Genomic DNA, 21,739 nt, shown 5'->3' with positions numbered 1-21,739 from the left:
TATAGATGTAGCACCCATCAACATATGTATGATAGTCGATGTATTAGGGATGGATAGCAAAAGAGGGCCAAGGACAAACTTTAAAACGTGTGGTTAAGTGTTGTTGAGTTGGTTGACTTATAGATACCCTATATAAGGTTTCCAAGTTGCAGCTGTTGAGTTTGAATCACTGATCTTATGGTTAGCAGTGCTTATCATGCAGTGCCATACCTGCAGGTTAAGGACTTCTCTTAAAACATTGTTGCTGTTAAGTGCCTTTGAGTCGTTTCTGACTCATAGTGACCCATTGTGGATTTACGAGAAGCGCCTGGTGGGTTTGAACCGCCGACCTTGCAGTTTCAGCTGACTTTGTAGTCCAGTGCTTAACCTACAGTGCCACACCAGAACTCCTCTTAAAACATAGAAACCCACATAAAAGGGGTAGGTAGAAAACCACAGGACAGGTAAGAATGGAGTTTAGTAAAGAGAGTGGGCAAACTGCCTAATTCTGCATATTGCCAAATAGGTGGTAAATTTCTTTCATTCACATATTTGTTTTTTCATCCAATAAGATTAAAGCCAACTAAAATCTGTTATTCAATGATAGATAAGTTCTAGTCTCTAGAATCTTGACCAGCATTGTACGTATTATTGTGTCATCCTTTGTGTTACTGACTAATTCACTGTGTTTTTTTTTTTTTTTTCCCTCCTCTTTTGTAAAGGAAACTTTTCAGTATACACTCTTTAAATGGGCTGAAGAGCTTTATGCTCTCAGTCGAATACAAGATTTACTTGGTTGCTATGAGCAGGCCTTGGAACTGTTTCCTGATGATGAAGTGATTTGCAATAGTATGGGAGAACATCTCTTCAGGTTTGAATGTTTCAGTGTTACTTTTTAAGAATTATCAGGGACAAGTCATATAGTAATTTAAATGGGGAAATCTTTACAATGAAAACTACAAACTATAGCAAACGATTGAAGAAATGATTGGCTAGTAAGAAGTAAAAAGAAGTTAAAAAAAGAGAAAACTAGGGATTTCAGATGTAATATGTATTGTCACAGAAGTTTTAATATTGTATTATATACTACTAGTGACTACTGTCCATTGGGCTGAGATAGAGTATCCAGTAACAAGTCCCCGTCATGGGGCTGAGCCATGATTCACAGGTTGGCAGAGAAATTTACCATTGGAAATGCCAGGAGAACTCTGCATGAGGAGATGTTTCACCAAAGGCAGTTCGTTCCCAAAGTAGGGTTGTGTTGAGGGAAACTGCTGACCACTGGGTGCTGGAGAAGTCCTGAGCACACTGGGACCAGGAAGCAATAATCTTTCCTCCCATAGTGTCTCTCCAGCACTACTGACAATGAATAATATTGTGCCACCTGGCAAAGGAAAAATATTAGTGCAAAGGGTGCATTTGGTAATAGTGTAGTCAGTTGTTATGTCAGATGTCCTTAAGACCACCCAAGTTTTGATAATTTGCTCATTGTTGTTGCTGTTAAGTGCTGTCGAGTTGTTTCTGACTTATGGTGACCCTGCATAGGGTTTCCAAATGAACCACCAACCTTGAGGTCGAGTGCTTATCCTATGGTGCCACACCAGGACTCCAATTTGCTCATATGACTCATCCTATAATTGTATTTGTGGCTATCATTTATTACAAAAGAACACAGACCAAAATCAGCAAAGGGAAAAGGCTCACAGGACAAAGCCTAGAGGAAACCAGGTGAACATTTCCAAAGATCCTCTGCTAGTGAAGCCATATACCCAAATACCGAAACAAAACCCATGCTGTCAAGTTGATAGTGACCCTATAGGACCGAGTAGAACTGTCCCATAGGGTTTCCAATGCTGTAAATCTTTATGGAAGCAGATTGGCACATCTTTTCTGCTGTAGAGCAACTGGTGGGTTCAGGACTGTCAACCTTTTTTGATAAAGCTGAACACTTTAACCGCTGTGCCACAGGGTTCCTCTGAGGCACACAAAAACATGCCTTATCCCCTCATCAGTGAGTTGTGGCCACATGTGTGAAATATCCCCACCAGGGAAGCTCATTAGAAACTTAGTACCCTGATTGTTTTTATTGGGGGTGGTCATAAAAGTACCCTCTGCTTAACATGTGCCAAAAGTTCAGGCTCCCAGAAGGAAAACAGGTGTCCAGCATAAACCACAGTGTTTGTACAGTCAAGGCACAGTGACCCATTCTAGTCAGCTAGGGCATTGGGAATGCTTCCAAAATCCAAGGTCCAACTTTGTAAGCAGGCCTTTCAAAGTAAAGGATTGTTAACTCTGCACACTAGCACACGTGCTTAAATTTTTTTGAGAAATAGGAAGGAATCATAAAAGCAATATATGTTGATCACAGACATTTTCATTTTAATTAAAAATATTAGTGCCTCACTTGACATATAGCCCTTGCCTTTTATTACAGTGTTGTCCCCTCTTTGAAGTTTCAGAATATTTTGTTTCCTTAATCCACATCCATAAAGAATAGTCTAATTTCGTTTCTTTTAAAGTGGATCAAATGATTTAGAGGACTTATGAAGCAGTATGAGTACAGAAGGGTTCTGCTAGCTTAGTTGTGTTTAATGTGTGGTCCACACACAGTTGCTAGTCCACAAATAACCAGTTAATGGCAGATAAGTGTGTATCAGTTTTACATTTTTACAAATCTAAACTTGCTATTTGGATTCTCTAGTTGGAGAGAGTATGGGCCTCTTGGGGTATTGAAGAACTCTTATGTGGTATAAGCTGGATATGAATCATGTGTAATAGGTCTATATGTGACTACTACGGATTAGACATTAGTTTCTGTGATATATAATTAAAATACAAATGTGTAATTATAGTAGTGAATACACCTGCCATAAACTGCTCTGGCAGCAAATACAGCTAACTTTTGGTGACCATTTAACTCAGCTGGTTAGAGAAAAAGTATATGGGCATGCCAGAGAAGCTGCTAGCCACAGACGTTGTTAAAAGTCATGCAGCCAGTTCTGACTCATAGTGACCCTGTACAGGATTTCCAAGGTGCAGCTGGTGGGTTTGAACCACTGACCTTGCAGTTGGCAGTTAAGTGCTTAATCCTATAGCACCACATAAGGACTCCAGCCACAAACATTGTTGTTAAGTGCGTTGAGTCGGTTCTGACCCATAGCAATCCTGTAGAGGGTTTCCAAGGAGCATGAACTGCCGACCTTGCAGTTCAAACCGACTTTGCAGTCCAGCGCATTAACCCACAGCACCACACCAGGACTCCTGTTTTATAGAAGGAATAGTTTTCAGAGAGAACTGATATTCTAGAGAGTTGATTAAAAACTCTTAGGAAAGCTCCTAACACACTTGAATAGAATTATAATGTATTATCAAGTACTTATTAATGTTCTGAAATATGTTCAATGTAGTAGGAGTTTAGAAAAGAAAAAAGTCATTAATGATTGTAGTACTCATAGAAGACTTTCCAAAGGAGTTGGTCTTGGGTTGTGTAGGATTTGGGGTGCTGGTGTTTGGTTACCAGGCCAGATGAGTGGCGTGTACTGCAGTCGGTAGCAAAGAGATGAATATTTTTGTCCTTGTCATTTTTTTACTCTAGAATGGGCTTTAGAGATGAAGCAGCCGGGTATTTTCATAAAGCAGTGAAGCTCAACCCTGATTTCAACGATGCAAAGGAGAATTTTTATCGGGTTGCAAACTGGTTGGTGGAACGTTGGCACTTTATCATGCTTAATGATGTCAAGAGGAATATGATTTATAATGCAGCAATCCAAAAAGCAGTTCGTTCAGGATACAAAAGTGTTTTGGACATTGGAACAGGAACTGGAATACTAAGGTTTGTTGTGATTGTGGTTTAATTATATGTACATATAATTGTATACTCATGACATAAAGACTTAGCAAACAGAAAAATTAACAATGGAATCTAAAATGAAAGAATTAAGTTTTATTTGCTACTTCTCAATCTTTTGTTAGGGCTATTCATGCAACTATTATTGTGTATTTTTCACTGTAACTTTATCAAGAGCTGGGCAAAAATGCTAATAAAACTTTGAACCAATGGTTCAAAGTGGTTTTTGAATAATGATGTTAAGTAGTTTTTGTACTATTCATCTGGTGGAATCTAGTTTTTTTTTGTTTTGATGGAGCATTTTTTTCCCCTTGTAGCATATTTGCTAAAAAAGCTGGAGCACACTCAGTGTATGCCTGTGAATTATCTAAGACCATGTATGAACTTGCCTGCGATGTAGTAGCAGCAAACAAGATGGAAGCAGGAATCAAACTCTTACATATGAAATCGTTTGACATAGGAATTCCAAAGCACATTCCTGAAAGGTATTGTAATATAAATTAATTTTAGTGTTTATAATTCACTATTTTATTTTTTTAAAAACCAGACTATTCACATTCCTAGTTTTTAGCCCAAAATAAACCCTTACTTTAGAATACAACAGATTTTCATAGTCAAGTTGCATTCTTTATTGAAAATATTTAAATTTCTTGAGAATTTGTTGTAAGGGATTTACTAAAAAAAAAAAGAAAAAGAAAGATCTTAAGTAAGTTAATTTATCTTTGGTAACCTCAACATTCTAGTATATGAAAATGGATAATGGCTCTGTTGACCTTCACTCAAATCACAGTTTTAAAAAAATACAACAACATATATTGGCTCCTATGTGGTCAGTAACTATTTAAAATAGTGACTAAGTAGATCAGATCCTGGAGTCCTGGTGTGGCCCTGTAGGATAAGCACTGGTCTGCTAGCCACAAGGTCAGCAGTTTAAGCCTACTAGTCACTTTTTGGAAACCCTGTGCAGAGTTGAAACTGGCATTTAACAGCAACAGATCAGACTTGTTTCGATAGGCTTATTTAATTTTGTGTAAATATTTTTGGTTAAAGTGCAAGCTCTGGAAAATTTCAGCTCTTTTGGCTTGGGCCATTCAATGATTAAAATATAATTCCTTAAGTCTTGAATTTTAAGTGTGTTACCTCACTCTGATCCATGTCACAAGAATGATGGAGTTGTAAAGTTAAAAGGGATTTTTTAATCACATGATCATTTTTGAGACCGATTTCTCTATGTAGTGCTAGCTACTACCTCTCCTCGGTCATTTTATTTGATGTTTTTTTTGGATGCTGTTTACATCTGGACTGATTTTCTAAAATATCTCCTTCCAATTATATAATAGTTGATGTTTACACAGTGCTTGATGCTTTTCAGTGCTCTTTATTTTACATTTGTTCTCATGAAGGAAGCCAGATAATTGTTCTGCCCATTTTATAGAAATAAACGCCTGAATCAAAATGACCTCATTTCAGTCTACATGTTGTTATTATGCAGAGCTTTATTCTGCAGATAGTGCTTGTAAAGGTATATTGGCTTTGATGCATCAGTAGTTAGGGATACCAATTCTTACTAATTTATTAGTTTATTTTGACCTTGAGGAAATCTCTGCCCTTCAAGATGTTGAACTAGATGAATTGACATACCTGGCACATTCTAAATGTGTGTAATCCTGAATGCAGAATTTTTTTTTTTTAATATATAAATACTGGGTTTAAGAGTCCTGGTGTGGCGCTGTAGGCAAATGCGTCAGACTACAAAGTCGTTTGAACTGCAAAATCGGTAGTTCAAGCTCCCCAACTGCTCCTTGGAAACCTGATACAGGGTTGCTATGGGTCGGAACCGACTCAACAGCACTTAACAACAACAATACTGGATTTAGGGATGTGTGGGATTTCTTGCCCTTAGAGCACCTACAGTCTAGATAGGAAGATAAGAAATATTCAGGAAATTTGTCTATCTTTTAACTGCACAAATAAATGATACTGGAAATAGGTGCTAAAGGTGTTCAGAGGGGCGAAATCAGAGGAAAGAATGGAAGGAAGAACAGAGCTCGTGAACTATACTTTCATGAAGGCTCAAAGCTAGTGAATAAAGCAAGAGAAGTGACAGAAGAAGACAGTGTGAAAGAGATAAGCATTGCTAACGTAGTTACCATAGAAGGTGGAGAATAAATTTTGGATTAAGTATTATTTGTAGGTCTAGGAAAATGAGAACTGAAAATGATGAATCATTTCGATAAAAGTGTCATTGTCAAAAACTGTTTTAGTGTTAAAGATAGAATTCCAGCATTAAGGAGGGGTACTGGTAAAGGTAATTGGTATGAACCACTTTTAAGGACTTACGCAATGAAGGAATAGTCTGAGGAGGCAGTATAGGACCAAGTGAAGGTCACAGGAGCAAGTGGAGAACAGAGGAGGCTGAGGGACATGAGAAGCAAGATTCAGAATGGGTATTATAAATGAATTGTATTTGAAAATTTAACATTGACTTTCTATAATCTATTCTTCCTTTCTCTCCTCTCTCAGCTTTGACATCTTTATATAATAGCATGATATTTTACTTACATATATCTTTAAAAAATCATTCTATAGAGTGTCCCTAGTTGTAACAGAAACTGTCGATGCAGGTTTATTTGGAGAAGGAATTGTGGAGAGTTTGATTCATGCATGGGAATATTTACTTTTGCCACCAAAGGTAAGCATGAAAACACTTTCAGAATCCGTTGTTTGAACAGATAATTATTGAAACCCAAGTGTATTTACAAAGCAATAGGAAATCTATTCCCTACCATCAAGGAATATACTGTTTGTTTGGAAGGAAAATAATTTAAGTGCATGCATATTTACATATTCAAATGAAGTACATGGGCCAAAACTACTCCATTAAGGAATTCATAGGACTTGAGGTTAACTTATGGAGGGTTTGATTGTGACATTCTTGATTAGAATTGAGAAAAAGAGTTTCTTTCATCTTTAATTAGTCCTTACTGCTTATGTTCTTTTCAAATTATCAAAAGGGTTTGTGTGGCTTCTGATTGGACACAGTTGATAAATTAAAGGTTGGAGATTTGAATCCACAGAGGTTTCTCAAAAAAAAAGCCTGGTGGTCTATTTCTGAAAAATTGGCCACTGAAAACCCGATGGCACACAGTTCTACTCTGATGTATATGGGGTTGCCATGAGTTAGCCTCTCATCACTGACAACTTGTGATGTGGTGAAATGATTTTGGCCTCTCTGTTACAGTCAGACCCTTTGTTCTATGCAGCATTATGTGTTTTTTTTTTTTTCCTTTCTATGTTTATACTTGTAAAATAAGTAAATAATACATAACAATGAAATAAGAAAAAAAACTTTAAAAAGGAAAATAGCCCTGCTTATACAGGGTCGCTATGGGTCGGAACCGACTCAACGGCACTTAACAACAACAACAACAAATCTTCACTTACTATTTTAAACTTTTTTCTTTTTAACTTTTGTAGCTGTGCATCATATACATTTTGCATGAAAATAATTGTGTAATGTTTATTTTTATATATTTAGATAAAAGGTGAAGATGCCAACTGTGAAAAGTATGGGAAAGTTATACCAGCAAGTGCTGTTATATTTGGAATGGCAGTACAGTGTGAAGAGATCAGAAGACATCATAGGTAAGGAACTACATAAGTAATATATTTGAAAAACATTTCTTTAAAGTATACTGTATTTCAGTTTATTTGAATAGTTACTTGCATAAGGATTTGCAGTTTTCTGACCTTTAAATTCATGTTTAGTCTAAATTTTTTTTCCGTATGTACTTTTAAAATGAAACTTTGAGATTAAACCCATATTCTCTTATTTTAATACAAAATTAATTTTGATACAACCTAAGCATTGGATTGCAAAGTTTGTTTGGACCACGAGATCGGTGGTTCAAACTCACCAGCCGTTCCTTGGAAACCCTATATTGGCTTGCTATGAGTCAGAAATGGCTCTACAGCATTTAACAAAAACAACAGCAGAATCCTTCTGATGATGAGAAATTCATGTAGAAAAATATTAAGAGTAATTATTTTACTTTTAAGGCAAATGATAGCAAAAATTCCAATATGAAAATAAGTTTTTATTTTAATTTCATTTCTCATAACTTTATTAGTGTTATAATAATATATAGTTGGGTTGGATGAACTTTTAGGATCTTTATCCTTGAGATTCTAAGATTTACTCATCAAATATGTTACATAAAGTAAAACCTGCAAAAGCCAGACACTCTCAGAGAAGGAAAACTCAAATATTTTCCACAAAATGAGAGATACTTAAGAGTTAAGACTGCATCCTGTTATAGGGAGAACACTTGTGAGACTTGGAAAACAAGGCAGTTCTGTTGAGTTCCGGTTTTCACTGTATAAATGAAAATGTGATACTGAATTTTTGAGTTACAGATGTCTGTTTCCTGGTTAGATTTTTTTTTTTTAATTTAAGGTTCTTATTGTGGATTGAGTAAAAGTTTACAGGGCAGATCATCAGTTTCACATTAAACAAATCACACACCTTGTTTCATTACAATGATTAGAATCCCCTCCATGTACCATCAGTTAACAGTGTTTCTCTCTATTTACTTTAGCTCTTTCTTTTTTTAAATACTCAGGCATATATAATAATTTACAACCAAAGGGCACATTCTGCAAGTCTGCCTCCTGGCCACCAGCTCTCAGTCCCTCTCTTCCCATGAATCTAGAGTCCTCAGCTGTGCCTTCTCTCCACGTCCTCATCTCTGCTTCCATCTCTGGTGTCGCTGCTTACCTGAATAAGGTCTCACATTCCAGCTGTGCTCTTCTCCCTTGATGATCCTAGGGTCCTTTGTTTCTGGACTGTAAGATTAACCACTCCCCTGTTTTTGATACAAAACTCTTCTACCTTTACAGTTGTGACAGTTGCAATTGGTCATGATAACAATTACTCACTATTGAATTATCTCTCTTAACCAGACCCATCTACACAAGATGAAAATTGTTCAGCAGGGACTCTTTCTTTCCCCACACACTATTATTAAACTAAGCTTCCCTTTGAAACTTGTAAGCCAGTCACTTCGTGCCTTCATAGCTCCCTCTTTTAGATAGCCAGTGTCTAAGTTACCCATTCCTATCTACCCTGTGTACAGAGGGGATAGCATTGATAACTTGTGAAGACTCCTTCCCTCTCTGTTGGCATTTAGAGTTACTACCTCCATGAGTGTAGGTCAGGTTCATCAAATTGTAGCAATTTACCCTTGTTTCCTTTATCAAAAATAGTTTGTTTTTTTTTTAATCTTCCTCTAGTCCTGATTATCAAGCCATCGAGGCTAGCTCAAATGGGTACTGTCTGCAAGTTTGGGTGTTCTTGTACATTTCCCCTCACTTCATATCAGCCGGATGCTTCATTCTCAGCTGTAGCCCTCTGTGGCTATGTCCTTATCCATGGACTCAGGTATCCCCAAGTCTCACCATACTTTGGACCAACCAGCCCTTTCACTTCCCTCTCTCATCTCCAGGTCAACAGGAGTCAATGGACTGTGGTTGAACTCAGCCCATTTCTTCATTGTGGTCACCAGCAAGCTTATATGCCTGCTTATGTATTCCTTTTGAGTTTCAGTCTTGAAGGTGGGGTTTGTCCAGAAGGAAATTGATTTCTTGTCTTGATGGCTTCCCAGTGAACAGCTTGCTTATTCTTGTAGTAGCCAGTCATACTGCCATTTTTGTTTTGGGTTATTCCTGATGATCTTTCTTAAAAGATGTATCTTCTGTTGCTCTAGCTGTTGCAGGATTGTCTGCTTGTCCTTTCTAGTGGGCAAGTCCTACCTCAGAAGGTTCTGGATTGGACTCAGGTTTCTATCTAAGGTCCTATACTCTGCAAAAGCTCTGTAAGAGGTCTGTTTCACTGGGCAAGTTCTAGAACCCCTTTTAGGTATTCCAATCAGTTATAGGCTGAAGACGGGCTTACAGGTTTTCTGTAATCATGTTTCCCGACATTCCTTTATATCTCACTCCAGTGTCTATTTTAGTAGCCAAGGGAAACCAATTTTCATAAGACAGTCAAGTATTTTAGTATTATTTCCTCTCTTCAAACTATGCCTAGATCCCTGTGTCACAGAGCTCTTTTGTTCCAAGGTAGAGCATGCGTCACTCTTTGCCTCAGTCCCACTTAGCCCTGGCAAACCTGTCTCAGTGTTCCCTTATCTACTTTGTTCTTACACCTCCCGCCACTTCTTGTATTGCCCTCTCCAACACCCAGACTATGATGTGTCTGCCCTCACCCTGTGGTCTATCATTGCCTCCCTCCACCTCTCCCTAAACCCTCCACCCCAACCGCACCATTGTGGTTACCTTATGTTCCATTAACTTGTCCCTCCATTAAGACAGTCTATTTTATCCTGTAATCTACCTGAACTTCTCACCACCTGGATCTCTGTCCTCTGTGTTTAACTTCTTTCACATTGTAATTGTTTTGACCATTGACTGACCTCTGAGATCTTCTGAATTTGTTCTTATAGTTTTATTCTGTTCTCGACTCTTCCATTTGTTGATTAAGTTCCTTCCGGGTGATGCTTCCACACGTCATTCTCTGGTTGTTGTCTGTTCTTGTTGGTTCTCAGTCCACAGAACTTCCTTTAGGATGTTTTTCATTGCAGGGTTGGCTTTGGCAAAATCTCTTAGCTTCTGTTTATCCTGGAATGTTTTGATTACACCATCATATGTGATTGACAGCGTTTCTGGATAGAGGATTCTTGGTCAGCAGTTTTTTTCTTTCAGGGTTTTATATATGTCTCTGGTTGTCTTCTTACCTGAATGGTTTCTGTTGAGAGATCTGAGCTTAATCTGATATGCTTTCTTTTGTATGAAACACTTCTCTTCCCTAGCTGCTTTCAGGACTTTGTCCTTATCTTTGATTTTGGAGAGTTTGATTATTATATGTCTTGGTGATTGTCTTTTAGGGTCTATCCTTCCTGGGGTTCATTGAGCTTCTTGAATGCTTATCTTTTTACTTTTAAGGATGATAGAGACATTTTTTCCTAGCAGCTCTTCAACTATCTCCTCTGTGGAATTGTGTGATTCTTCCTGTTCCGGAATGCTGATAATTCTTAAATTATTCCTCTTCATGTTGTCCAACATGTATCTTTACACCTTCTTTAGACTTTTTTATCCTTTTTTCTGCTTGATCTTCTATCTTATTAGTGTTGAGAGATTTGCCTTCTAGCTCACTAGTTCTTGCTTTCATCTCTTCTGTTCTGCTCCTTTGCCCTTTCAGTGTATTGTCCATTTCTGATATTCTGTTATTAATAATTTGGACCTCTTTGTGTAGGTTTTGAATTATTTCCAATGCTGTATCTAGCTTACTTGATTGTTCCTGTGGCACTTTCCTGACTTCTTCCTTATTTTTCTCAACTCCATTGTAAATTTTATAATCACACGCCGTTTGATAACATTTTATAATCATTTTTCTGAATTCCTTTTCAGGCACTGCTCTCCTTCCAGTACAGAGTGTAGGTCTATCTTCAGCTCATTTGTCTTAGTCACTTTATGTCGTTTCTGGACATATGTTGATATGGTCATCTGTTTCTGTTTTTTGGGCTAGTTTAGGAGTTATCTGTGGCCTTAATACTTGGATGGGTGTGTATTTTGGTATTTTTCATGCTTTCTGATTGCCGTGAGGTAGATGTGATCAGGAGATGGGCTTCCCTTTTCACTCTTCTTCCTGAGAAATTTCAAGATGGCACTGTTGGTTGTTGTGACATAACCTGGCGGGGGTGGAGGGTGGAGCAGATTTATAGGATGCACCCTTTCTTTGATTAGTGATGCCTTGAGGGGATTGTAACCATGGCAGTGAAACAATATACAATAAGATGCATGTAAAACTAATGTTCTCCCATGTAAACTGTCACATAATTCAAAATAAAACTTTACTCATGGGATGGATATTAAAGAGATTGTCCAGTGATTTCCATTGGGTCACCTCTGTTTGGAATGAGCACAAATACGAATCTCTTTCAGTCAGTCGGCCAGATAGTTGTTTTCCAAATTTCTTGGCAGAGATGAGTGAATGCCTCCTGTTCCACCCCAATTTCTTGAAAGGTTTCAATTTTTATTTCATCAATTCCTGGTGCCTTATTCTTTGCCAATTCCTTCAATGCACCTTGGACTTTGTCCTTCAGTATCATATGCTACATCTTGACACAGTTGAACACATTAACCATTTCCTTTTGGTACAGTGACTTTGTGTATTCCTTCCATCTCCTCTTGATGCTTCCTGCATCATTCAATAATTTGCCCAGAGCATCTTTCATTAATTAAAGTCGAGGCTTGAATTTTTTCTTCAGTTCCCCCAGCTTGAGAAATGCTGAGCGTGTTCTTCCTTTTTGGTTTTCTGATTCCAGATTTTTGCACATTTTGTTGTAATATTTGGCTTTATCTTCTCGAGCTGATCTTTGAAATTTTCTGTTCAGCTCTTGGACCTCCTCATTTCTTCCATTTGCTTTAACATCTCTACACTGGAGACCAAGTTTCAGAGTCTCTTCTGATCTCCATTTTGACCTTTTCCTTCTTTCTTGTCTTCTTAATGACTTTTTGCTTTCTTCATGTATGATGTTCTTGATGTCATTCCACAAGTCACCCAATTTGTAATCCACTAAGGAGTCCTGATGTGGCACTGTGGGTTAATGTGCCAGACTGCAAAGCCATTTGAACTGTAAGGTCGGTAGTTCAAGCTCACCAGCTGCTCCTTGGAAACCCTATACAGGGTTGCTATGGATGGGAACCGACTCGATGGCACTTAACAACAGCAAAGGTATCATGACTCATTTTTGTGTGTGGAGTTGGTTCTGACTCCTAGTGACCCTGTGTAGTTTTCCTAAGAGCAGCTGCAAGGATTTGTTGTTGTTAATTCCCTTCGAAGATAGTTGATTTGTATGTTTTAAATATGAGATAGTCATTGTATATTTTGTATATGAGCCCTTTGTGGTGTGTATGCACAACAGATATCTTTCCCTACTTAATGATTTGTTTTTTTTTAACTGTCTTACTAGGTGTCTTTTGAGGAAAATTTTTTAATTTTAATGTAGTTTTATCATTTGTTTTTCTTTATGATTTAACAGTTTTATATGTGTGGATATAATTGTGTTTAAGACATTTTTGCCCATGAAGATTTATTTCATATTTATGTTTATTTTTTTCTGGAATTTCTTTTGAGTGATATTATTTGATTCTAACAAAATCCTACTGTTTTTTCCTGCCCCACCCTTTTATTTTTCTTCCTATCAGGGTGGGTATTAAGAACATTGCTGGTATCCATTTGCCAACAAATGTGAAATTTCAGAGTCCAACTTACTCTTCTGTAGATTCTGAAGAAACTGTTGAACCTTATACAACTGAAAAGATGAGTCGAGTTCCTGGGGGATATTTGGCTTTGACAGAATGTTTTGAAATTATGACAGTAGATTTCAACAATCATCAGGTAAAAAAGGAAAAAAACAGTTAATTACTGTGTTTTGAGCATTGAATTCCAGGCATTTTTTAAGACAATAGATGTGATCATTTTATTTGAAGAATTTATCTATGATTCCACTTACTGTATGTAAAGAAAATGAAAGGGAAATGAAGAAACTCATTTCCCTCCTGAAAAGATTAGAAATTCACTTGTACTTCAATCCTGAATAAGAAAAGACAGATTTGTAAGGAATGTGTAACCTTCTGGGTACTGCTTTCACATGCTTTCTTAGGTAAGGTATCTCTTAAGGCAGGACTCTGATAGAATTGGGATTGTCCTTGTGCTGTACAGATGAGGACATTTACTCACCCTGTGTAGTTTTCTCTAGACTATTCTCTAAAATAGTCTCATTCCTTTTATACTTTTATCAGGAATTAAAAAGTCTTGCAACTTCAACGCCTGTTAAGATCAGTATTCCTGCTACTCGAGAAGGCATACTAGATGCTATTGTGGTGTGGTTTGTGCTGCAACTTGATGATGAACATAGCTTATCCACAAGTCCGACTGAGGAGACATGTTGGGAACAGGCTGTCTACCCTGTACAGGACCTGACAGGTATAACGATTCTAATTCCTGGTTTGTGTTTTTTTTAAATGTGTTGCTTTAATCCTCATGACTCCAGATCTTTGCACATTTTGTTGTAATATTTGGCTTTTTCTTCTCAAGCTGATCTTTGAAATTTTCTGTTCAGCTCTTATACCTCCTTATTTGTTCCATTTGCTTTAGGATCTCTACACTGGAGAACAAGTTTCAGTGTCTCTTCTGACATCCATTTTGACCTTTTCCTTCTTTCTTGTCTTTTTTTTTTTTAATGTTTTATTGTGAATTATATGATAGTTTACACGAGGGAACTTTAGTTTTACATTCATTCCATCGTATATCATTTCATTGCCATGGTTGCAATCCCCTCCATGCATCATCTTCCGACCAAAGGGCATATCCTAGAAACCCGTCCTCTACACTTCCCCCTCCCCACCCCACCCCACCCCAGTCCCTCTCTGGATCCAAAGTCCCCGGCCGCTTCATCCCTCCATGTCATCGTCTCTGTCTCCATCTCAGGCGTCCCTGCTTCTCTGGGTAGGGTCCCACTCTCGGCTCTTCTCTGTTGGTGGTCCCAGAGACCTCTGCTCCTAGACTGGAGAAATAATCACTCCCTTCCTTGCTACAAAACGTCTACCTTTGCATTTCCAACCCTCATAATCCGTCTTGATAACCATTATTATTTCCAACCCTCACAATCTGTCTTGGTAACCATTATTCACTACAGTATCGTGAGTAACCTATCTGTGTTTTATTTCATCAGCTCCACCTAGACAGATTGGATAGTACTCACTGGTGATTCTAACTTCCTCCATGCCCCCTAACTTTAGGTTCCCTCTTGAAAGCTTGTAAGCCAGTCACTTCTTGCCTTTGTAGTCCCTTCCTCCCCATTTGGGTATCCAATGTCCAAGTTGCCCATCTCTGTCTACTCTGTGTATGGAGGGGGTGGGAATGTTTCTTGCTGTAAGGATTTGTTGCCTCTTTTGAGTCACTGCATTCGTAGGTATAGGTCAAGTTCATCAGACTGAATCAGCTCTTGTCTTCTTAATGACTTTTTGCTTTCTACCTGTATGATGTTCTTAATGTCATCCCACAACTCTTCTGGTCTTTGGTCTTTAGTGTTTAATGTATCAAATCTGTTCTTCAGATGATCTCTAAATTCAGGTGGGATATACTCAAGGTCATGTTCAACTCTTTCAAGAGGTAGCATATGATCAAGAGCCAATGATACTGAAGGAAAAAGTCCAAGGTGCATTGAAGGAATTGGTAAAGAATAAGGCACCAGGAGTTGATGGAATAAAAATTGAAATCTTTCAAGAAAGTGAGGCAGCACAGGAGGCACTCACTTATCTCTGCCAAGAAATTTGGAAAACAACTATCTGGCCGACTGATTGAAAGAGATCCATATCTGTGCCCATTCCAAACAGAGGTGACCCAATGGAATGCGGAAATCATCAGAAAATATCTTTGATATCCCATGCGAGTAAAGTTTTACTAAAAGTTATACAAGAAACGACTACAAGCATACATTGGCAGAGAACTTCCAGAGGTTCAAGCCAGATTCAGAAGAGGCCGTGAAACGAGGGCTATAATTGCTGATGTCTGATAGATCTTGGCTGAAAGGAGAGAATATCAGAAAGATGTTTACTTGTGCTTTATTGACTACACAAAGGTTTTCGATTGTGTGGATCATGACAAGCTATGGACAACATTCCAAAATATGAGTATTCTCGAACATTTAATTGTGCTCATGAGGAATCTGTACCTGGACCAAGAGGCAGCTGTTCGGACAGAACATGGGAACACTGAATGGTTTCAAATGAAGAAAGGTGTACAGCAGGATTGTATTTCACCATACTTATTCAACTTGTATGCTGAGCAAATAATCCGAGAAACTGGGTTCTATGAAGAAAAACGTGGCATCAGGATTGGAGGAAGACTCATTAACAACCTGCGATTTGCAGATGATACAACCTTGCTTGCTGAAAGTGAAGAGGACTTAAAACATTTACTGATGAAGATCAAGAGCACAGCCTTCGGTATGGATTGCATCTCAATGTCAAGAAAACAAAAATCCTCACCACTGGGTCAATAAACAATTCTTATCAACATAGAAAAGATTGAAGTCAAGGACTTCATTCTTCTTGGATCAACTCTCAATACTCATGGAAGCAGCAGTCAAGAAATCAGAGAATGTATTACATTAGGCTAATCTGTACAAGTCCTTTTTAAAGTGTTGATGAACAAAGATGTCAAATTGAAGACGAAGGCATGACTGACCCTAAACCGTGTGGTATTTTCGGTAATCTCATATACATGCGAAAGCTGGACAGTGAATAAGGAAGACCGTAGAAGAATTAATGCTTTTGAGTTATGGTGTTGGAGAAGAATATTGAAAGTGCCATGGGTTGACAAAAGAACTAACAGATCTGTGTTGGAAGAAGTGTAGCCAGAATGCTCCTTGGAGGCCATGGTGGCCAAACTTCATTTCTCATCCTTTGGACATATTGTTTGGAGAGACCAGTCGCTGGAGAAGGATATCATATTTGGTAGATTGGACGGTCAGAGAAAAAGAGGAAGACCTCCAACGAGATGGATTGGCAAAGTGGCAGCATCAGTGGGCTCAAGCGTGGCAATGATAGTGAGGTTGGCCAGGATCAGGCAATGCTTCGTTCTGCCGTGTATAAAGTCACTATGGGTCAGAACTGACTCGATGGTACCTAACAACAACAACAACAATCCTCATGAGTTGGTAAAACAAACACTCCAAAACAAAGACTTAAAAAGCTACTTTTCTTTTTTTAAGGTATTTATTGTGAACTGAGTGAACGTTTACAGGACAGAGCATCAGTTTTACATTCAACAGATCATCCACCTTGTTCTGTAGGTTAATGTGTCAGACTGCAAAGCTTTTTTGAACTGCAAGGTTGGTAGTTCAAGCTCACCAGCTTCTCCCCGGAAACCCTATACATGGTCACTATGAGTTGGAACCAACTCTGCGGTACTTCACAGCAACAACAGCAACCTCCATGAGTATAGGTCAGGAGGTTGTTGTTGTTGTATCCACTTTAGCTTTAAAACAAAACAAAACAAAAAAACCCAATCAGACATATATAACAATTTACACCTCCGAAAGGGCACATTCTGCAAGTTTGCCTCCTAGCCACCAGCTCTTAGTCCCCCTCTTCCCATGAATGTAGAGTTCTCAGCCACTCCACCTCTCCATGACCCCATCTCTGCCTCCATCTGTGGTGTTGCTGCTTCTCTAAATAAGGTCCCTCATTCTGCTAGTGCTCTTCTCCCTTGATGGTCCAAGGGTCCTCCATTGTTGGACTGTAAGATTAACCACTCCAGTTTTTTTTTTTTTTTTTTTTAACAAAACTTCTACCTTTACAATTGTGACAGTCGCAATTAGTCATGATAACAATTATTCAGTATTGAATCATATGAATTTTATCCCCATCTCTTTTCACCACACTCATGTAGACAAGATGGAAACTATTCAGTGGGGACTCTATTTCCACCCATACTCTTAAACTAAACTCCCTCTTGAAATCTTGTAAGCTAGTCACTTTGTGCCTTTATCGCCCCTAATTTTAGGTAGCCAATGTTTAACTTGCCTGTCCTATCTACCCTATGTACAGAGGGGATAGCATTGATACTTGATGTGAAGACTCCTTCCCTCTCTCTTGATAATTAGCGTTACTACCCCCATGAGTATAGTTGAGATTCATCAAATTGTAACAATTTATTCTTGTATCCTTTATCAAAAAAAAAAATTTTTTTTTTTTTTCAATCTTCCTCTAGTCGAGTTCTGATTATCAAGGCATTGAGGGTAGCTTATATGGGCACTGTCTGCATGTTTGGTTGTTCTTGTTCATCTCTCCTCACTTCATATCAGCTGGATGCTTCACTCTCAGCTCTAGCCCTCTGTGGCTATGTCCTTGTCCACGGACTCAAGTGTCCTCAGGTCTCACCACATTTTGACCAACCAACCACATTGCCTTCTTGCCTGCATGATTTCTGTTGAGAGATGCGAGCTTAATCTGATTTGCTTGCTTTTGTATGTTATACTTCTCTTTTCCCTAGCTGCTTTCAGGATTCTGTCCTTATCTTTGAATGTGTAGAGCTTGATTATTATATGTCTTGGTGATTGTCTTTTAGGGTCTGTCCTTCCTGGGGTTCATTGAGCTTCTTGAATGCTTATCTTTTCACTTTTCAGGATGTTTGGAAATTTTTCTTCCAGAAGCTCTTCAGCTATCTTCTTTGTGGACTTGTGTGATTCTTCCTGTTCAGGAATGCAGATAATTCTTAAGTTATTCCTTTTCATGTTGTCCAACATGACTGTTAGACCGTCTTCAGATTTTTTTAAAGCCTTTTCTGTGTTTGCTCTTCTGTCTTTGTAGTGTTGAGAGATTTATCTTCTAGCTTACTAGTTCTAGATTCTGTCTGTTCAGTTCTGTTCCTTTGCCCTTTCAGTGTATTGTTCATATCTGATAGTCTATTATTAATAATATGGACCTCTTTCTGTAGGGTTTTAATTTTTTCCAGTGTTGCATCTATTTTATTTGATTGTCCTGTGGCACTTTCCTGACTTCTTCCTTATTTTTCTCAACTCCATTGTATAGTGTTTTGATACATTTTATAATCATTTTTGTGAATTCCTTCTCAGGAATTTTCAAAGCCTGCCCATCTTCCAGTATGGAGTGTATTTCTACTTCCAGCTCATTTGCATCAGTCACTTTATCTTGTTTCTGGACATGTGCTGATATGGTCATCTGTTTCTGTTTTTGGGGCATTTTCAGGAGTTATCTGTGCCCTCAATTGCCTCCAGGTAGATGTAATCAAGAGATGGGCTTCCCTTCTTCCTGAGAAATTTCAAGATGCCTTGGTTGTTGTGATGTAATTCAGGATTTAATTTTCGGCCTGTTTCATTTTTAGTCTGCCTGCCCCACTCCACGATCCCCGTTCATGCCTTTTTCCTAGTGATAAACTGTTCTGGGCTGGTTGTGGAAACTGTCACTTTAAATTTCGAGGAGATCTGTGCACATGCATAGTAGAATCCTCTGGGATTGGGGTGGGGGTGGGGTATCCACTCAGTCAGGCACCCACTCTAGTCACCAGAATCGAGGTACACAGTGAGACACCAATGAACAGATACCAAAAATCAAAGAATGTCCACGCCTTTATCTCCACTGTTTTATCAGGCATCTGTGGCTGCTTTGATCCTTTCCCTACTTGGTTTCATCCAAGATGGCAGTGCCAGGAGCAGCTGAGCATCTTGAATTAGACAGCACTGGATTTCTTGCTTCTGTTACAAATCCCCAGAGCTGTAAGACTTCCAACTTTCTAATTGTTACTGTATATGTGGTTCAGAGTTCTGGGACCATCTCCTGAGCCTACTTGGTTTGGTATTCTGTGTTGTTTCTGATGGAGCTCCTTACTGCACTTCCACCCGATCTGCCATCTTGTTTGTTCTCTCCCTAAAAAGCTACTTTGATACGAAATTTCCAGTTAAGGGAAGTTGGTTATATCTTATAGAGTGTTTCTTCAAAAATAGTTTAAAATAATATGTTTAGCTAAAGAAGAGAGACTAAAACCAAATTTTGTTCCATAACACTCAAAAACTGAATCATTTCTTCAGTGCTGATAACTCTGGTTATTAGTAAATTAGAAAAATGATGGCATAATTTTTATGGAACGGTATTACTTTTAGTGGAATTCTTATCCATAGAGAATCAAATTGTATCTGTGGAGCAAAAGACTTCTTATGTTCACGTTAGCACAAAATTTAGCAGTTTTAGGGAGTGTATGGATCTGTGGACTTTCTAGGGAAGTTTTGTTTTAAACTATTTTTTTAAGAGATAATTTCCTACTAACAGTTTGATGTGTTGCTGTATAATTTGTAGGAGTTGTGTCACATAGAAAAACGAAAAAACCTGTTTTTTGTAACAAAATTTTATTGAGACACAGCTATTCCCTTTCATTTCATTTTGTTTTAAATATTGTATTTTGGCTCAAAGTATACACAGTACACAGCCAAAAAGTCTCTCATTCATCAATTTCTGTATGTGATATTCAGTGACATTGTTATATCCTTCACTTTGTATCAACATTCTCACATCTGCTCTAGTTGTTCCATTAAGGTAGTGTCAGTGTTCCTAACCTTTATCATCCTGCTTTAGAGATAGTCTCATAGATATATATATATGTATGTTTTTTAAAGTGCAGTACTTATTTACTGTTTGAGTTAACTTGCTGTTTAGTTAAAAAGTGACATTAGGGGATAATTTTAGTTCAAGGTTTAAAGAATATCTTAGGACAATAGTCTCAGAGATTCCTCTAGTCTCAGTGGGTCCCGTATGTCAGGATTCTTTGTGAATTTGGAGTTCTGTTCCATATTTTCTCCATTTCTATCAGAGTCCATCTTTTCTGACCCTGCTTAGAATGTTCAGTAGTGGCATTTGGGTACCATGTGGTTCATATGGTTTCAAGGGAGAGGAAGTTCAGTGTTTCAGTTAGCCCTGTAGTCTAATTCTGTAATTCTTAGATCTCCAAATTCTTTCTCTTGCTACAAGTGAATAGAGACAAATAGTTATTCGTAGATTACTGCTTGCAAACTTTTAAGCCCAAATCACTACTCATCAAAGTAACTTTTTGAACCGTATTATTCCAGTTGACTGAATTGTCTATTGAGAATGTGACTCTTACGTCATCAAACCAAGAAAACTAATCCTCTCAGGTGATTGGTTATGTCCTATTTGAAAAGTGTTATCCTTTTAAAAGTAGGAAGTAATAGATTTACCTCCTAATCAGGGATCTAATGTGGCAAGGTCATTAAGTCATGAGTCATATAGTGTTGTGGCTAGTATGGTGTTTTTGGAATCTGTTAGAAGATCTGGATTCAGATCTGGGCTCTGCTACTTCCTGGCTCCCTGGCTAGTCTGCTGGTGATTTCTCAGCATTTTTTGTGTCATCTGTAAAAAGCCTACCATAATGACTGACACTCAGTAAATGGTGTTTGTAAATTCAGTGTCGGATTATATTTGACTCCCTTAGAGTAACCTTGCCTTTGAGTTGTGGTGTTGGAGGAGAATACTGAGGGTGCCATGGACTGCCAAAAGAACCAATAGATCTGTTTTGGAAGAAGTGCAGCCAGAGTGCTCCTTGGAGGCCAGGATGGCTAAGCTTCGTCTCTCCTACTTTGGACATGTAGTCCGGAGGAAACAATCGTTGGAGAAGGATGTCATGCTGGGTAGGGTGGAGGGTCAGAGAAAAAGAGGAAGACCTCCAACGAGATGGATCGGCCAGGTGGCATCATTGATGGACTCGGGGGTGGCCGCGGTGGTGAGGTTGGCCCAGGATCGAACATTGTTTCGTTCTGCTGTGCATGGAGTCGCTATGAGTCGGTTCCGACTCGATGGCACCTGACAACAACAACAAGAGTAACCTACCTACATGCTTCTCTACCTTTTTACTCTTCAGAGAAAGGACATTTTGAATGCTTCAATACAAGAAAAATTTGTATTTTGAGTTTTGTATTTTTTTAAAAAAACAATTTCAAATACTTAATAAAATTCAGGTAATATTATTAGCAATTACTCTAAATTTTTTTGTCATTCTAGGAGTCGTGGTGTGTGTGGCACTGTAGGATTAGTACTGAACTGCTAACTGCAAGGTTGGCAGTTCATACCCACCGTTCACTCCTCAGAAATCCTATATAAATACTGTGTTGAGTTGTGATTCACTTGATGGCACCTCACAGCAACAACAGGGCTTATGAGGAGGAATTGGATTATACATCTACATTTTAAAGCTTTACTGTATGTAAAAAGTTCATGGAAAAGTGCATGATCAGTGTTTATTATAGAACTTAGTCT

General features: G+C 38.3%; 1 protein-coding gene across 1 annotated transcript in view; it reads left to right on the top strand.

The window, feature by feature from the left end:
* The window catches only part of PRMT9 (protein arginine methyltransferase 9), a 35,698-nt gene that overhangs the window by 2,466 nt on the left and 11,493 nt on the right, over window positions 1-21,739 (top strand). The window contains exons 2-8 of the mRNA XM_006870867.1: window positions 702-850; window positions 3,575-3,811; window positions 4,144-4,311; window positions 6,416-6,518; window positions 7,365-7,471; window positions 13,094-13,286; window positions 13,691-13,874. Of these exons, the coding sequence (XP_006870929.1) occupies window positions 702-850; window positions 3,575-3,811; window positions 4,144-4,311; window positions 6,416-6,518; window positions 7,365-7,471; window positions 13,094-13,286; window positions 13,691-13,874 (1,141 nt within the window). The remainder of the gene's footprint in view (window positions 1-701; window positions 851-3,574; window positions 3,812-4,143; window positions 4,312-6,415; window positions 6,519-7,364; window positions 7,472-13,093; window positions 13,287-13,690; window positions 13,875-21,739) is intronic.

Source organism: Chrysochloris asiatica, unplaced genomic scaffold, assembly GCF_000296735.1.
Source record: "Chrysochloris asiatica unplaced genomic scaffold, ChrAsi1.0 scaffold00155, whole genome shotgun sequence".
NCBI lineage: Eukaryota > Metazoa > Chordata > Mammalia > Afrosoricida > Chrysochloridae > Chrysochloris > Chrysochloris asiatica.
Note: the sequence above shows the minus strand (reverse complement) of the source record. Positions and strands in the feature narration are given on the sequence as shown.